The 18,053-nt window shown below is 39.5% G+C and overlaps 1 protein-coding gene across 1 annotated transcript in view; it reads right to left on the bottom strand.

Moving 5' to 3' along the window:
- Window positions 1–18,053, bottom strand: part of LOC113922154 (ovochymase-1-like) — a 49,218-nt gene that overhangs the window by 22,542 nt on the left and 8,623 nt on the right. The window contains 5 exon segments of the mRNA XM_035729278.1: window positions 1,394–1,545; window positions 4,574–4,769; window positions 5,213–5,285; window positions 10,763–10,937; window positions 11,973–12,110. Coding sequence (XP_035585171.1) covers window positions 1,394–1,545; window positions 4,574–4,769; window positions 5,213–5,285; window positions 10,763–10,937; window positions 11,973–12,110 — 734 coding nt within the window.

The raw sequence follows: 18,053 nt of genomic DNA, 5'->3' as shown, positions 1-18,053 counted from the left end.
TCCTGGCTCTGTGCCTGAGGGCTCTTCCCCTCCCCCACCCCATCCACGAGGCACACCTTGTGAAGAGTGGAAAGTGCAAAGGGACCAACAGACCCCTCCCCTCCAGCAGCCCTCAAACCATGACTTTGGGGAAGTAGTATATAAATATCCCAGCTCCCTCACCCCTGGGATGGGACAAATACGTTGCATATATTTTGCATTGCTGCCAGATTCAGCTCAGTCCCCCCACGTGGTAGCTGACTTCATAGCACATCTCGCATTTCCTGCCTTCCCTTCCCTAGACCACCCTCCTGACTTTCCTACCAGCGATGTCTGCACTTCCTAAGCAGACCACTGTACTTGAATCTTTGTCTCAAGGTCAGTTTCTGGGGAATGGAAATTCAAATAAATAAAGAAAACAGAGTTTGAGTAGTGCTTGACACCAGGAAAGGGTTTAATCACCATAAACAGATACTCAGTGTTAAGAGGGGACCTCCTTCCTTCTCTCCTCACATGCTCACACGGAAGGACTTCTACCTAGATTAACACCCAGTTTTCTCCATGGGTTCTTAGTTCTTGATTAAGGGGAAAACGATCAAAAAGCAGCACAGACTAGATTCATCCTTTCTTCCCTCTGTATTCCAGACCAGTAGGAGATGATAAACTCGGAGAAGGGCATCTGCCCCGAAGACCCAAACATTTCCATCAGTAGGCTGCCTCAAATCCAGACTAACTCTTGAAGGAGGGTTACAGAGCATCAGAGACCCTTTTTGGTTGTGTATCTAGGTCATATTCCTCACTTGGCTTTGTGCATATGAAAGCTGGTGTTTTAGGATCCATTCTGTCTTCCCCTTGCCTGATTTGAACTTGTTAGTAGCACGCCTGTCCAACTGACACGTGAATATAACTATACCACTTTTGCCTCTAAATATCTGAAATTGAACTACTGTTTTGGGATTTATTTTCCACTGCATATGCAAACCAGTTTTTCAAAGTTTCTCGTTTTCTTTATGATTATTTTATTTTAATCTGTAGTAGAAAATTAAATGTGAGCACAGAGGAGATTAATATTAATTTAAAAACAATAAAAACCTTAAGTCATCAGTAGGATACACCCACTTAGAACCCTTCTTTGCTTGTTCCTCTTTTCCCAAAGCCTTGCGTCTCTCTGAGGCCCTACGTGCTCACGGTCTCCTAGTCGCCACCTGCTCTTCTGCCCCTAGGCTGCTCCCGCCCTCTCAGCAGGTTTGGAGTAAAGCATTCACTCTTCCTGTTGTCCCACTGGCCTTCCGGGAAGGGCGTGCCGTGGGGCTACCAGGTTACCTGTGCCTCTGAGTGTCTCCTCCTGTCTAAGGAGAATCTCCAGCAGATGACGACCTTGGATCTTCCTCTGCAAAAATCAGAGTCTTCTCACCTGACAGAAATCTTTCCCTCCAGAGTCTGCAAAGCCAGCACACATCATCTTCTCCGTGAGCCCTCCTGGGTGAGACGAGTAAGTACGTTCGCTCCCCTCCCTTTCCAACATGGACACCCGAATCTGCTGGAGGCGCCTTGTTAAGCTGCCATCTGCTGAAGAAACAGATCCAGAAAGACAGCTTCATAATAAGTAAATAACAAATTATGTGACAAAACATATTTAAGTTCAGACTTGCTCTGCACTGCTATATTTGCCTTCACTCAGGTTCGCCTGAGCTGATGAGGAATACTGAACCAAACAATATAAGTGTCTCATACGGGATGTCTTCATTTTCAAGTGTGACACCTTCGTAAAAAAATACATTGTCAGGAGAACGACACCAGAAACATTTTTTTTCTAGCTTATTTTTTATTCAAAATTTAGTGTTTCAAATATCACTACATGAGAATTCAGAAAGAAAAATTCAGCAAGATATGAATTGGTATTGTACAGGATTTATGTGATTATATGTTTTTACATAGTATATTTATATATAAAATATATTATGTGACATGTTTATATGATTTCCTAATATAAACCAAAATCATATTCCTTTTTCCTTAATCGTCACTGAGACTAATCTCAATTCCAATTTACAAGGACCAACAGTGAAGGCCGTAAGGCTAACAATGAGCACTAAAACACTCATAAATGACCCTCAGGCAGGCCCATGTTAACATGTATTCTGCGCAACTCATTCTATCATTTTGGATTCCTGACTAACTAAAAAAAAAAGAGCTAAGATTAGTACTAGAAATTACCTTACATTTATATAGTACTTTCATATAACTCCAACCCAATAATATAACATCGTGAGGTGGGTTGTTTGCATACACGATCACACGGAACTCACTCACGAAAAAGTCGGAGTTCCCAAAATCTGATCTCACAGCACCCGTGGGACAGAACTAGCCATTAAGCCAAGACCGGACTCTAAAGTTTGTGCTCGTTTTAATGTACGTACCCATCTAATACATAAATACATTTAAGGCATTTAAAATCCTCTTTTTAGGGACCATCTCCACCCCCATTCTTTACCATGTCTTAAAGAACTCATTTTCTCTCAGATTGGAAGAATGAATTCATCTTCCACAAGACTGTAACCACCTCTCAGTTGCCTGGTGGTCATGGAGGTGGTGACAGTTGAGGGTATCAGAGAATGGGTACATTTATTCAAGGGCTTGGAAGCCAGTAAGAAAATATTTGCTGAGTGTTTATTCCATGCCAAGTAAACCTGTAGCTCTGGGGCAGAGTGGTGAATTAGAGACCTGCTGCCACGAGGTTTCCACTTTAATGCATGAGACCTGGAGAATGATGTTTTTCCTTTTTTAAAGATTTTTAAAATTTATTTATTTGAGAGAGTGTGTGAGCAAGAGCGTGTGAGTGGGGGCGGCAGGGCAGAGGGATAGAAAGAGAGAGAGAGAATCTCAAGCAGACTCCCCACCGAGTGCAGAGCTCAATATGGGGCTCAATCCCAGGACCCTGAGATCATGACCCGAGCCAAAACCAAGAGTCAGCCGCTTCACGGACTGCGCCACCCAGGCGTCCTGGAGCATGTCAAGTACATTTGTGTGTGAGGAGATGATAAAACTGGGTCATGCAGAGAGTGATGGACGGGCAGTCCTGAAGCAGCAAAGTGATGGAGGAGGGATTGCTGTTTGAGCTGCAAGCAGAATGAGGAGGCAGCTGGGAGAAGAGCAAAGGTGTTCCAAGCTTCAGAAAGCAGAACAGATCTTGTGTTTAAGAGAAAGAAAGAAGACCACAATGCCTGAAGGGGACAAGGGAAGAAAAGAAGTTGGAGAGGTCAGTGGAGGCCAAATCACATAGAGTTTTCCAAGCCAGACTAGCAGTTCAGATTTTATTCTAAATGTAAAAAAAAAAAAAAAAAAAAAAAAAAAAAAAAAAAGCCATTCGAAGATTATCAGCAGAACCAGGCTAATTTTAAATCCTAGCTTTGATATTTATTAGTTATGGGGTCTTGGCAAGTTACTTAAATCTTTGAGCCATAATGTCCTCATTTACAACATGGGGAGGATAAAATCTCCTCATGTGGTGTTGTGCACATTTTAGGAAAATGCAGTTTGGGGCGCCTGGGTGGCTCAGTCATAAAGAGTCTGCCTTCGGCTCAGGTCATGATCCTGGAGTCGCGGGCTCCCTGCTTGGCGAGGAGTTTGCTTCTCCCTCTCCCACTCCCCCTGCTTGTGTTCCTGCTCTCGCTGTGTCTCTCTCTGTCAAATAAATAAATAAATTCTTTAAAAAAAAAAAAGAAATGCAATTTGGCCACAGGTCGTACAGAAAGCTATGATCATGTACACTATACACAAAGATAAACTCCCCTCTCCCTAAGCTCGCAGATTCCAAATAAAGGACACAGAAACAGAAGGAAAACATAAAAGAAAATGATATTATACAGTGAAAAGAGGCAAAACGCAAACATGAACCCATTCAGATCTGTCAGTATGCTGCTATGGCTCTAAGAACTCTACCACCCAGCCCAGGGGTCAGCAAACCACAGCCAGGGAGCCAGTTCTGTGCCATCCCTGGGCTTATCTAGTACAATCTGGGAACTCGTTTGGTTTGTACACTTTATTTTTTATTTTTTTTAAGATTTTATTTATTTGACAGAGAGAGAGACACAGCGAGAGAGGGATGACTCTCCCGCTGATCAGGGAGCCCGACGTGGGGCTCGATCCCAGGACCCTGGGATCATGACCTGAGCCGAAGTCAGTCACTTAACCAACTGAGCCAGCCCGGCGCCCTTGGTTTTTTAAATCCAAAAGAATATTTTTTGACACATGAACAATATATGAAATTTAAGTTTCATAAATAACCTACTGGAACACAATCCTTTCTGTTACATTCGTATGTCTGTGGCTGATTTGCACCATAACAGCAGAACTGAATAGTCGAGACAGAGAACATATGGCTTGCAAAGACGAAAGACTTATGATTTGGCCCTTCCCAGATCTAACCTACCTATAATTAGTCACCCTAATTATAGGCTGATTAAATCAAACATGGGTTCTAGCTTTCAGAAGGCAGAAGGGCTAAAGCAGATACCGCTGGATATCATCTCTGTGCCAAATCTGCAAAATTAACAACTGGCCGTCATGTGTGTGCAAAAGCAAAAATGCTTACTTTCACTAACGCTTCCCAATCCAGTCACAGCACAGATCTCCGAGGAAAGGAGCGGCTCCGTGCTTTGTGGGAGACACACCGGCCTCACGACGGAGTTGAACTTCAGAGGAGAGGTCAGCTGTATCAGGGCGATGTCCGAGTCAGCGCTCCGTCTATCGAAGTCTTCGTGCGCCACGATGCGTTTTACCCTCCTCACCTGGATCAGTGGCGAGCAAGCCAATTACGAGATGGCGTCAATGAGTCAAACTACTTCCTTGCATAATCGTCCAAAATAAACCTTAAATCTCTATATTTCCATACATCAGCAACGAAGGTGACTCTGTACTGAATTTAAAAGGGCAATCCCTGTTTATAATTTGCAGGAGGCCATGAACCACTCTCTGAGGATTGGCAGTTCTGGAGAAACCAGGCTATGTGCACCTGTGTACACAGACCTGAATTGGCACATCCTGACCTACCTCCCTTAATTCTCTGATTAAACTGTGATCTCAGATTTTATCTTTTAATGTTGGTATAAATAGTAAGTGTAAAGGGGCACTAGGAGATGAATACTTAATTATGTATTTTAGCTAAAGGCATACCCCGGCATGTGACAACACTTAGAACACCAGCAGAATTGTCCTTAGAAACATTTCTCACCTGCCCAGTTGGTTCCTTCAGGGTTCTGTCATGGTCCCCAGCAACAATGGTCCAGAAGAGAGGATTATTTTTCCTGGAGAAAGAACAAGGACAAAAGTTTGACATGAAGAGACATTTTTCACCATTTGATCTAACCCCATGTGGCTCTACCAACAGGCACTGAGTTTAGTTCAGCCAGATGTCCTACCCACTCCCCTGTCGGGTGCCTTTGTGTGATCACCTTGCTGGGAAGGTACACACCTCCTGAGCTACCTGAAGAGTTCTTAGTTATGTATCCTGCCACCTTCTTTTGGCCATAAAATGTCTTTGGAGCCCCTACCAAATATCACCAAAGGCTAGTTTTAAGTTGAGAAGGAAAAAAAAAAAGTACAGCTTACTTTAATTTCACAGTCATGTTAAGAACACACGAAAAAAAGGGGCGCCTGGGTGGCTCAGTCAGTTAAGCATCCAACTTCAGCTCAAGTTATGATCTCAGGGTCCTGGGATTGAGCCCCACATTGGGCTCCCCCCTCAGGGGGGAGACTTCTTATCCTTCTCCCTCTCCCCCACCAACTCATGCCCTCTCTCTCTCTCTCTCTCTTTCTCTCAAATAAATAAAATCTTAAAAAAAAGAATATATGAAAAAAACCCTACATTCAAAATGAGGTAGCTTCTGGCCTATGTTTTACTGTTCAAAGTATCCAAACATTATCTTACTGGAATACATCTCAAGTTGTTATCTTTTATCTAACCACCGGAACTAATAGAACGGAGGTTTAAAAAAAAAATGTATCAGTTAACAAAACAGGTAAAATTCACCCATGGTGTTACTTTGGGAGTTGGGGGGAGCTGATGATTGCAAGAAGCATAAGGAGGCTGCTGGGTGTTGGCACTATTTCATTTCATGATGTGGGCACTGGTTCCAGGGGTACTCCCTGTGTGCAAATTCTTCTAACTATAAACCTGAGATTTGCACACTTTTGATGTACTTCAAATGGATGTTTAAAAAAAAAAACTGAAATCAACATCCATTAATCTGCCACATCAAGATTTCCAGCTGAAGAAATATCTGAGGAAAGAGTCCCTTCAATTGTCAGAGATATTCTGTCTCCTCAGCTTGAAGATTCTTTAATTTTTCAAACCTGTTTCCTTAGAAAAAATAAAGTTACTGAAAATATTTTTCAGTGCACTTTATTCATAGAAGTTTCTTAATACATGTAGGCTTCTTCTCTTTAGTCGTAACCATGCTCATTTCAATTCCTTGCGTGAGGACTCTGACTTATTCATGTGTTTCAATATGCCTTTATTAAGGGAGCCTACTCAGGTAAACTACTTGGCAAGTACCTTGCAGATGGTAATGACTCCGTAATGGTAGCCATTATTGCTGTTATTATCTGCCATGCACTCTAACAGAAGGATTAAACTTTATTTTCAAAGTCACCCTCTAAATTATTACTTGGTAGTAAAGAAACTTATTTCTTAAAGCCACTCTACTCCTTTATATAGAGGATGGTGTGCACAATAAATTGAAATAATAAAAATCATGGTAGAGTTGATAAGGCAGATCATAACTTTAGTGAAATTGTAGGTGCACAGTCATCAAATATCCTTTAATCTGGTAGAGAGCACTGTGTAAAAAGCATATGACAGAGCAACACACATGTTATGAGGCAACAAAGCCCGAGTTTTTCCAATAGTGGGATGATAGCTCAAAGTAGCAAGTGGTAGGTTTCTCCATTCTATCTGGCCCCTTGCTCACAACCAAGTTTCATTTCTTATATCCTTAGGGTCTTATCCCCCATCCAACAATGGGACATCCAACATGGGACACTTCTGTTTGGGAGAAGAAAGGATCACTGCTGAACTACAGGAAAAAAGTAGCTGAAATTGAAAAAAATTGGGTTTGAGACAAAGATTCCAACATATAACTGCAAAGTGAATTTAGTCCTCTGAAGGGAGTTAAAAATCCCAAATGAGCACAAAGACCAATGTGGAACAGCAAAAGAACAACACCAGTTTTCCCTAAATTTGGGACAACATTACCTGGGAACTGAACACAAACACAAAATCCTCAGGCCCCATGTCAGACTTACAGATTCAGAAAACTTCCAGGTGATTCTGGTATATGCTAAAGTTTGAGAACTAATATTAAGAGCAACCAGTGCCAGGCAAGTCATGGGAGGTGGCACAATGTTGCTGTTGGTTATCCTTTACATCTTTGGAGTGCTACCCAACAAGGTCAGATAGCCTGGCACCTAGTCACCTTCAGCAAAAATGATGTCTACCTCAGCTCCCAGACCTCGCATGTCTCCCTAGCTGGCTTATCCCACATGGCGAACTTCCCTTATCAATGGATTTGGATATGCGGAAGGCCCTTTCAATGGAGGATGGAGCCCTGATGTCTACCAGGTCAATGAAGAAGAGGCCAGGAGAAACAAGTCCATGAAGGAAGGAGTTGCAGAGTCCCCACAAAGGCAGGGCATGAGTGGAACATCCTGCTTTTGTTACTCTGGCCTATCAAACACTTCTGGTGTAAAGAGTCATACGCTGCAAGGAATGGCTTCAAAAAGACATTTCTTTTGGTGAAAGAAGTTAGGCAACTACAAAGAAGAGTTAAAAAATGGGTCCCAAAGACATTTTCCATATCACTGTAAAGAGAAAGCACAATGTCTTGTGCAAAAAAAAATCATTAAAAAATATGTGGTATATAAAAATACTATATATGCCTGTGTGCTTAAATGTTAGTGGAAAATCTGATAATTAAGACATTCTTAATATTGATCACTTCTAAAGAGGAGGAATGGATTCATGAAATGGAGACAGTTTAGATTTTTCTTGATAACTTTCTTAACTGCGTATTCCCACAAGCATTACTATTATAAAAATCTTTTATTTTTTTTAAGATTTTTATTTATTTATTTGACAGAGAAAGTGAGGGAGCACAAGCAGGGGGAGAGGCAGAGGGAGAGGGAGAAGCAGACTCTCCACTGAGCAGGGAGCCTGACGTGGGGCTCTATCCCAGGACCCTGAGATCATGACCTGAGACAAAGACAGATGCTTAAATGACTGAGCCACCCGGGTACCCCATAAAAATCTTTTTTTTTTTTTAAAGAAATCAAGAAATCACTGATGAAATTGCATACAAATTCCTTTTGTGGTCAACTTAAATGGTTCACAAACTTTTACGGCTGACTGTATTTAATAATCTCAACTGACTCATCAAGTTGAATATCCACCTTAAGAATAGACGATTCTATTTGACAAGGGAATCTGCCAAAACTTCTTCTGTGCCTCAAGCTTCATTACTAATATTTGTCTTCTCCAATACATTATTTTTTACTAATTAATCAGCTACTATTGAGGCTTCTTTTCCATGATACATAAAAATGAATTCTGACAGAATTACTATAAAGTGGGCATCTCCAAGGGAGGGAAGGCCTAGAGTGAATGACATGGTATTAGATTGAGTTGGAAACATCCACATGAACTCATGTTAAGCTTAATGTAGATACAGAAAGAAGGTTTATAAAATGGATTCATGTGCATGGCTATATTTTCTAGTTCTGTCCGCTGAGAGGACCTAGTACAGTAACACCCTGGGAGCAACTAGTACACCAGCCACTGAGATCTTAATTTCTCATACCATTCTCCAATAAAATAAACCAGGGCTCATTGGAGAGATGACTGATTCCAGGACTGAGCAGAGAACATGTAAGATAAACCTGGATCATTCTTTAGTGTCACAAATGGACACACACAAAAGACACTGAAAGAGCAGACACTGGTCAAACCTGTAACAATTTGAGCAACAGAATGTTAGTATTTTACGTAGTATTATGTAGTATTTTAAAATAAATATCCCCGAGTCCATACTGATATAAACAAATTATTTGACAAATAGAGAAGAGACATATCTCCCATACAGGAAAATTTCCAACAATTTATATAAATACTCTCCACTCAAGGAGGTGGAGCTTATACCCAACGTCTCAAGTGTTGTCCACACTAAGTGACTTGCTTCGAAAGGGTAAGTGTGGAAAGGAGGAAAATGTAACTTTATGATGGAGACACTTGGCAAATACCACCTCAGCCAGTACTCAAGGTTAACATCATCAGTGATAAGTCATGTTGATAACACATAACCTTAAAATGATATAATAAGAATGGCATATTACCGATGCGGTTTTCCTCCTCCGAAACCATAATCCCAGTAAAACCACGAGGAAATATCAGACAAACTCCAATTGAGGGACCTTCTACAAAATAACAGATGAGTACTCCTCAAAACTGGGAAGATCATCAAAAACAAGGCAAGTCTGTGATACTCAGAGCCAAGAGGAGCCTTAATGTGACATGCTGACGAAATGTAATATGGTATCCTGACTGGCAAAGGCAACAGCAACCACAACAACATCTGGAGACAGGAGCAAGTGTAGTGTGCTTGAAGAACGGGGCTGGTCCACTATGAGCAAGCACAGCAGTGGTCCAGTTGGAGTCAGATAGACAGGAAGTGGTTCTTGATCATGGCTGTACTTTGGAATCATCTGAGGAGTTAAAAAACAAAAAATAAAAAAAAACAGCATCCAGGACTCACCAACAGGTGACTGACTTAGGTAGTCTGGACTGAAAATGAGTTAATTACAGTTACACACAGTCATGTGGTTTATCTATATAACATGAGGATAAAAGCAAGACACAAAAAATATAAACTACCATTCTTTTACATTATCAAAACCAAGAAACATCAAACAATATGCTTGTTTTAGGGATTCAGAGATGTTAAAATAAAAAAAAGGAAAGGCATCATAAATACAAAATTTACATAGTGTCTACCTCTTGGTAGGGGCACTAAAAGGGTCTTAAGTGTAAAGATTCTTCCTAAACTGAATGGCAGGGATACATATGTACCTTCACTATTCTTTAGACTACATATATTATGTACATTTTTTCATATCATGGCATAATTCATAATTTGAAAACACTGAAAAAGTTAACCAAAATTTTAGTTCACTAGTAGTCTGGTGATGAAGGTGGTAGATTATTCTATTGTGCTCTCCACGGTTGTGAACCACATTTTAAGAAAGACAACACTAAATTAATCCATGGGAAGTTGCACTGCATGGTGAGGCATCTGGAATTACTGACAAACAATATAACGGTGAGCATTTAGCTTAAAGATGAAATTAAAGGACAATGTGAGAGAGGTCTTCAGGTATAGGAAGCACTGTATGTGAAAGAAGAAACAGACTTAGTTCTTGTGTTCTGGAACGCCAGTAAATTTAGAACAATAGCTTTCTGCTACAGAGAAGCAGACTTGTAACCAACATAATAATCAGAGATTGCCATAAATGGGATGAGCAATTTCAAGGTTTGATTAACAATTTCCACGCTGACATTGTTTAAGTAGAGGCTAGATTGCTATGTAGAAAATCACTGCAAGATTCCTGCTTTAAAATTATTCCGGATGACTTTAGTAGTTAGACAATTATACTTATATGCTAGGCACGGTCTATAAATACATGTGTAAACTACATTATTAAAATATCATCAGTTTCACTCACGATTGCACACAGTGGGCTGCATGCAGTCAGAATCCAAGTGGGGTTGAGGATGGCCCCTCCACACTGGTGACTACCTAGAAACCTCACACCCACCTGCCATGGCCAGCAGTGGGGGCAGGCTTCTTCGCCCTCTACAATTCTTCTGGAAAGCCACTGGAGACTAAATGGAGGGATGCCACAGATGCCTACAGCAAAGAAGATGAAACTAATGACCCATCCAACTGAAATAATGAAGAACAAACACCTCCCTCCAATGGCTTGCAACAGCCAACAGAAGTAATTCGGAAATACCAGATGAGCTTTATAAAAATGTCAACTCCCAAGACCCCACATCTGAGGAACTGGATTTTAAAAGCTTGCTTAGGTGACTGTGCTAAGCAATTGGGTTTTTAGTTATTGGTCTACAGAATAATATTTAGTCATGCATTTAATAAATATTTTAGTGCTTGGTATTGCCAGGCACTGTTCTAGATATTGGTGTTCTAGATATTGGTAATCTATCAGTGAACAAAACAGACAGGCCTGAAGTGTGAAATCATTTAGTCAATGAATATTATGACCCTTAGCACAATACCTTATCTATAGCATCCTGTCAATTTGTGAAGAGATAATTTTCCTTATCACTGGCCTATGCTAGAGACCAAGGTCTATATCAGCTCTAGAGACTCTCTATCAAGATGCTTAACATGTTTCAATTAAAGTTATTAATTATGCTTACAGTTTATAAGAGGTAATCCATAAATGACCTGAAATGATCTACTGTCATGAGAGAAAAGATTATAAAACAATGTGAAGTTCAGTGTGTGCAGTTAATACATGTAAATGAACACACAGCACCTCAGAATGGCAACAGCACTTATCTGTAGGTGGCAGGGTTATTAACAGTTTACATTTTCTGCCATTCACTCATCTGTCTTTACCAAATTTGGCAAACATGCACCCACTTTTGTGATAAAAAAACAAAAAAGTAGACATTGCCTTGAAAGGAAGTTTCGGAGAGTCATGAGATCAATGTTATTGAACTTGAGAAGGGAATAGAGAAAGCTCAGTACATATGCCGGTCATTGGTTCCTCTCCTACGACACGCACCCAACCCCTTCCAGAAAGGGACGGTACGGAAGATGTCCTAGGGGCAGAAATCTAACTTCAGGTCCCTCTGCACATCTTTGGTTGTTTACATACTCTAACATGACAAGTAAAAATAAATGTAACATACGTACTAATAAGCACTCCACTGCTTGATTGTAAAGATATATAGTCATGGTCACATCCAACTTGATTTTGTACGTCCAAGCTTGTAAATTTTATCAGGATAATTTTATCTTCTGGTACCATTATTCTCCACATACATAAGCTAGCTAGATAGAGGAAGGTGGAGAAAGCATGATAAATGGCACAGTCGAGTGTGACAAATAAGATCCAGTATCTGGGCTTTAGCTCATAACTCACCAATAACAAAATTTTAAAGGCTATTAGGAGATAAAAGGCAATGGAAATCCTTATGTGAGAATAATTTGTTTATGCTCAAATTGCTGGCATTTATCCAACAAATAAAGGGGTCAGAGAATCACCAGAAACCACCCTTTAACTTTAATTCAGTTATAAAATGCTAGAATTTTGATCTATACATCGAAAAACCCAAGATTCATCTCTTTGTTTTAAGTTAATAGTCTAATTGAAAATTCATAATGTTCACCCAGAAGTTGAATTATGGATCATGAATTATGGATTGACTATGCTGCATATGTTAACTCTAACCAATCACATCCTCCAAGGTCAGCCTGGGTCACGGGGCCTGCGGTTGCCATGTCATCTCTCTAACTCCTGGTAAGGTCAGCTGTGACCTTTTATTAACATCCTTGGAAACCTGTCTAAACAGCCTGAAAGTAGTCTTACATAATTTAACACATAATCCTCTACCTTTATTTTCCTTCATGAATTCGTATTATTAAAGAAAAGAAAGCCCAGCAGACCATAAATCCTTAGTGTCTTCCAAGTCTCACATTCATCTGAGTGCAAAGCAATCGTGCCTGGAATCTAACACATCAGAACAAACTTCTAAAACTTGACAGTCTTTATCAACCACCTTAGACCTGTTAACACTCTCACTGCCCTCAAAGAATACTGTTCAGGACCGCAGGAGTTATCAACTTCCTAATGCCCAGTTTCTAAAGACCAAACGCAATAATTCTTACTAAATATCTCCTCCCTAACCAGAAACTCCCTGCTTTGCTTTTTCAAGTCCATCATCTTGAACATTGATGTAAAAAAAGGCTGCCTAAAATATTATTAAAAATCACTCTTTAAGCACTTCAATTTAGAAAGCAATAAGCTGTCTAGATTATAAAGCTCACTTTTTTTTTTAGGCACTTCAACTGAGAAGGCACTCCACACCTATCATCGTTCTTGAGATTCATTATACCCCTCTGAAGTGGGCAGGGAGAAAGTACTCCCCCTCCTCCAAATAAGAAAACTGTTGTGATATTAAAAGACTGATCACACCTCACACATAGTAGGAAATACACTTTGGGTTTTATGGCTTCAAAGGCAAGTACTTTCTCCTGTTCATCCAATTTTCTACTTCAAAACCTCTACCTCAGAGATAGAAAACAGATTTCAAATCACCTGATTTATTGTTAGTGATTGCTGTGTTAAAAAGGATTCTGAGGTCTAGTCAAGCTAAGTGAGAGAGGGGGACCAAAAATAAGCATAGATTTACCCATTCAAATATTTATTGAGCATTATTATATGCCAGGCACTGTTCTAGGCTCTAAGAAATGCAATGTCTCTCATGGGCCTGGAAAGAGGGAGACCACCTGAGTGTTGTGTATCTGCCATGTCTGAGAATTTAGGTACCGCCTAGCAGAATAAAGATAAGCTTGGAGAAACTATAACTCTTTGCTTCTGCTTCACATTATCTGTTTCTACCTTACCTTTAATTAACTCCATCTGGAATTAATCCTTCTACCATTCTCAAGGCTGCTTAGCATAATGGAGAAATCACTAAGTATGCAAATTGACTCCATATCTTATTACATTTCTAAAGCACATTTTTCCCCCACATTTGAACATTCTAAAAATCAGAAGGATCTTACAATGGAGTCTTACAGTTCTGTTAGACTGAGATGGAAACAATTCTTCCAGAAAGAAATTATCTTTGGTCAGTCACCTAGGAGCACTATCAACTGCATGCTACTTAATTTTTCTGCATGAGGTGTTTCAGACTATACTGGTGGTGGACATTTTGGACAACAGACCTGCATAAGTATTAGTCTGTGATTCAAATTCTCAGAGAAGATTTTTACCCCTCCCTACACCCAGTGTCAAAGTTGAGGCATGTAACTTTTCATGTGGGTGGGCCTATGCCTTGTTTAGCCTTACACTGAAGGTAGAGCCTTTGCTGTCCTCTCTTTATATGGAAATCTCCTAATCTTGGGTATTTTCTATTTCTTTATTAATACATAAAATAACAATGAATTCTACAACCAGTTTGTTCTAGATGTACTGAAATACAGTATAAACTCATGCTAATACTGTGTTGTAAAGTTGCTGAAAGTCTTCTTATTCATCTCTTGTTGACTCATTTTTAGCCCTTACATGCGATTACAAATCTTAACTACTTAATCTCAACTTCATCCTCTAAACTCAAAGCAACTAAAACCTTATAAGTACTAAGAAGATATCTAGTGTAAATTTATTTAACTTTCCTATAAGTAACCTGAAATTTTTTTGTTGTTTTCCCAGGAAAGTTATTCATTTTTTTTCAAAGCTAAACCTTCTTTATTTGTTGTGTTCTCATGAAACTTCCTTCATGTATTTATACATTTCTCTTGACTCATCTCCCTCTCTCTTCTCCTCATAAGCACAGTTAAGCCTAACCCATCCCTCCCCCAAACAAAACAAAAAAACCCTGCTTCTCTCAAAACCTGTCCTACTACCCAAAACCACAGCCCCATCTTCCTCTTTCCCTTCACTGTTAACTGTCTTTCTCATCGAAAACAATGGCAGCTCCATCCCTCCAACAGGTCAAAAACCTTCACGTTAATCATAACGTTCTCTCTCTTATAACGCACATTTTCAACTCACTATCAAATCCTGTGGATCTACCACTTTTCACTACCTCTACTATTACAAACCTGGTCCCAAGCCACCATGCTTCCTTGGACTATTGCAGTAACTAGTCTTTCAGCTCTTGGTCTTTCCTATCTAATGTCTATTTTCAAAACAACAGCCAAAGTGATCCTTTTTAACTGTGTCAGATCATGTTCCTCATCTGCTCAACATCCTCCAATGGCTACACATCTTACTGTAAAATCCAATGACCTTATGTCCTGTAAGTTTGATCATGCCAACCACGACCATGTACCCCCCCTCACTTAACTCTAGCACTCTGATCCAACTGTTCCTCAAACATACCAAAAGTTTTCCTCCCTCAAACATGCCATTCCTTCTGCAAAGAATGTTCCTTCCCAAGGTGACCCATATGATTCCCTCCCTCATCTTCTTCAAGTCTTTGTTCAAATATCATCTTTCTAGTGAGGTTTTCCCTAACGACCTTCTCTAATATTGCACAACTATCCCTGTGTTTTTCTGCATAGCCCTTACCACTTACTTTTATTTATAACATGATTCGTATTACCCCCTTCTCCATTTTCCACCTTGCCCCACAAAGGAAGTATTTTTGTGCATTTCATTCACTGCTGTATTTCTAGCACCTAAAACAGTGCCTGACACATCTTAAAGCTTTGATAAAAATGTTTTGACTACTTGGTGAAGGAAAGATACCAACTCTTCAACAATCGCTTAGCCAATTATGAACATAGCTCCTGATCCTACAATCCTACTGAATTAGCCGCTAAATTTTGAACTGCCATATCCAATGGCATTTTATCTGACCTCGTTTTGACTTCTGCGATATCTAACACTAATAACAACCCCTTTTGCCTTGAAAGTCTTTCTTGCAGAAATCGCTTCAATACTTCATTGTCTAAGTTGAATTGCAAGTTTTCTGTGTTTGAGGGTAAACTGGCTGCCATCTGCAATCTCTTAACCTAATGTATCAATGCTTTCTAGAACTTCACCCATAGCCATCCATGCTCTTCTCAAATACCTACTTATAAAGGAAATTCATTACTCCTGAGGAAGGCCAGTAAGTCTCAGAGATCTCTCAAGTTAGAAACTACTTTATTTGGGTTGAAATCTGCTTCCTCCTAATATCTGTAGTGGCTCCTCAGATTAAGTTCTTTCCTCGTCTCAAGTCTTTGAATCAGAACCACTCCTGATTCCTTCTACCATATCTCCCAAGATATTGTTTCAAATTTCTCCCCATCTTAGCCATTATCCTTCAGATAATTTCAAGCTTATCAATGTCCCTCTTTAAAGACTGTACCTGGAGACCCCTCCCGACTACCCCTGCCCAGGACGCTAATAAAATAGGACTCTCACTCTCACTCTAGATGCTATTTTTCTAAAAGTTTAAGAAAAGATGGCAAAGGCCTAATTGGTATTATATTATTAGTAGGTTGATGCACAGAAAGTCAACTTAGACTTTTAAGCCATTTAAATATGGGCTTCAATTAAGCCATATCATTCCCTCTCTATACTTATAACAAGTATTTACAGTCATGATACATTCATTTTATAAATTATAATCTTGCCACCATTTTAGCTTCCCATCACCTATGGCAAAAAGTCTAAGCTTCTTCTCATGGAATTTAAGGTGCTCTACAATTAAGACCTAACCAGCCTTTTTATCTTCATTGTCTACTGCTACACTAGTTCTGTTTATGCTAAGATTGCTATCCAGCTCCCCTGCGATACACATTGTCCAAAAAACTGTAATAATCTCCACCTCCCTGACATTGCTTGCACATAATTCCCTCTGCCTGGCATGATCTGTTGAAATCTCCTAGGTACTAGAGCTACAAAAAACTTCATGAGCTACAAAACTGTAACTGTCCCCCAATGCCTCGTTTCAATACCGCCCCCTTCACTAACGCATTCCTACCCCTTCTCTCTCAACCATACTATGTATGAACACACACACACTGGACAAACCACTGCAATTGGAATTAGTCTCTGCATTTTCCATAATACCACCTTACACCTGGGTAGTGTGGATCATAAAGCTTATTTGATCATGTTTTACAGTATAGTTCTTTTTATCCAGCTCTTTCTTCTTTCCAGATTATAAACTCACAGAACTGTGATCTAACCTTTGCATATCTTTCAATGCTCATACAAGATTTAAAGTTAATTTACAACAGTTGAGGAAGTGAAGTACTTGCAAAACTTATTTCTAAAGCTTAAAGATATCTTTAGCCATAGAGGGGACAGGTTACGTAGAAAAAATTTAAAGACACTGAAGTTATTTTCCATCTTCTAGGCAACACTTAACAAAATATTACCATTATTACAGAAATAAGTAGGAAAGGATTAATCACTAAATTCCCATAACAATCTCACTACCAGATGCCGTTAATGTTGGATATTTGAATACACCAATTCAGGCAAGCCCCAGTCTTAATACTACTCGTGTTGACGGTTTGTATTAGTGGATATCAGAAATATCAGTCAGCAAATACTTGCCAACCAGAAAATATCAGATGAAACATATAGACTTTTATGTTAATCAGGTTGAGAAATTGAGATACTAGATAAAATTGCCAAAAAATGGCTCTTAAAGATTTTGGGGGGAACCCAAGAATCATTCCTACCTTGGATACATACCAATTATGAGAACAGCTGTCCTCTTTGGAATGGGGGTAATGAATCTTCCCCTTTTCTCCAAATAACACTGTTCCCTGAGATCTACAAGCTTTCAAAATGTAGGAAAAAGCTGATTATTTACCTCAGCTATGAACAGAATTTCAAGACCTATGGTACACAGTCAGATTGAAGCTGTGTAATTTATATAATTTACATTTATGGGAATGCATGTTTTTAGATGCTATGACCTCAGACTTCACTGAGCAAATTTCTAAATCATAATGTTCTTTTCTTTATCTAAATTCTTCAGATTTAACATTTCTTTATCCAGTTTTCAAAATCATGAGTCATGTTGAGGTTTCAAATTTATAGCATATAGAAGTAATATGGCTTTTTCCTCCATCTCTCACTAGAATATCCTGGGTTGTAATAAAATACCTGTGTAGAAAAATGCTAAAGTAAAAGCACACAAATTTTAGCAATGATGTGGCAAGTCTCTATCATGCACTCAGAAACTTCAGATTCCAGTGTCACATTTTAATTGTTGAAAGCTAGAAAAAAATAAGCAATTTATGGGATGAGAAGCTTAGAAA

This window comes from Zalophus californianus, chromosome 9 (genome assembly GCF_009762305.2).
Source record: "Zalophus californianus isolate mZalCal1 chromosome 9, mZalCal1.pri.v2, whole genome shotgun sequence".
Classification (NCBI taxonomy): Eukaryota; Metazoa; Chordata; class Mammalia; order Carnivora; family Otariidae; genus Zalophus; species Zalophus californianus.
The sequence above is the reverse complement of the archived record's forward strand: the minus strand, read 5'-3'. Positions and strand labels throughout refer to the sequence as shown.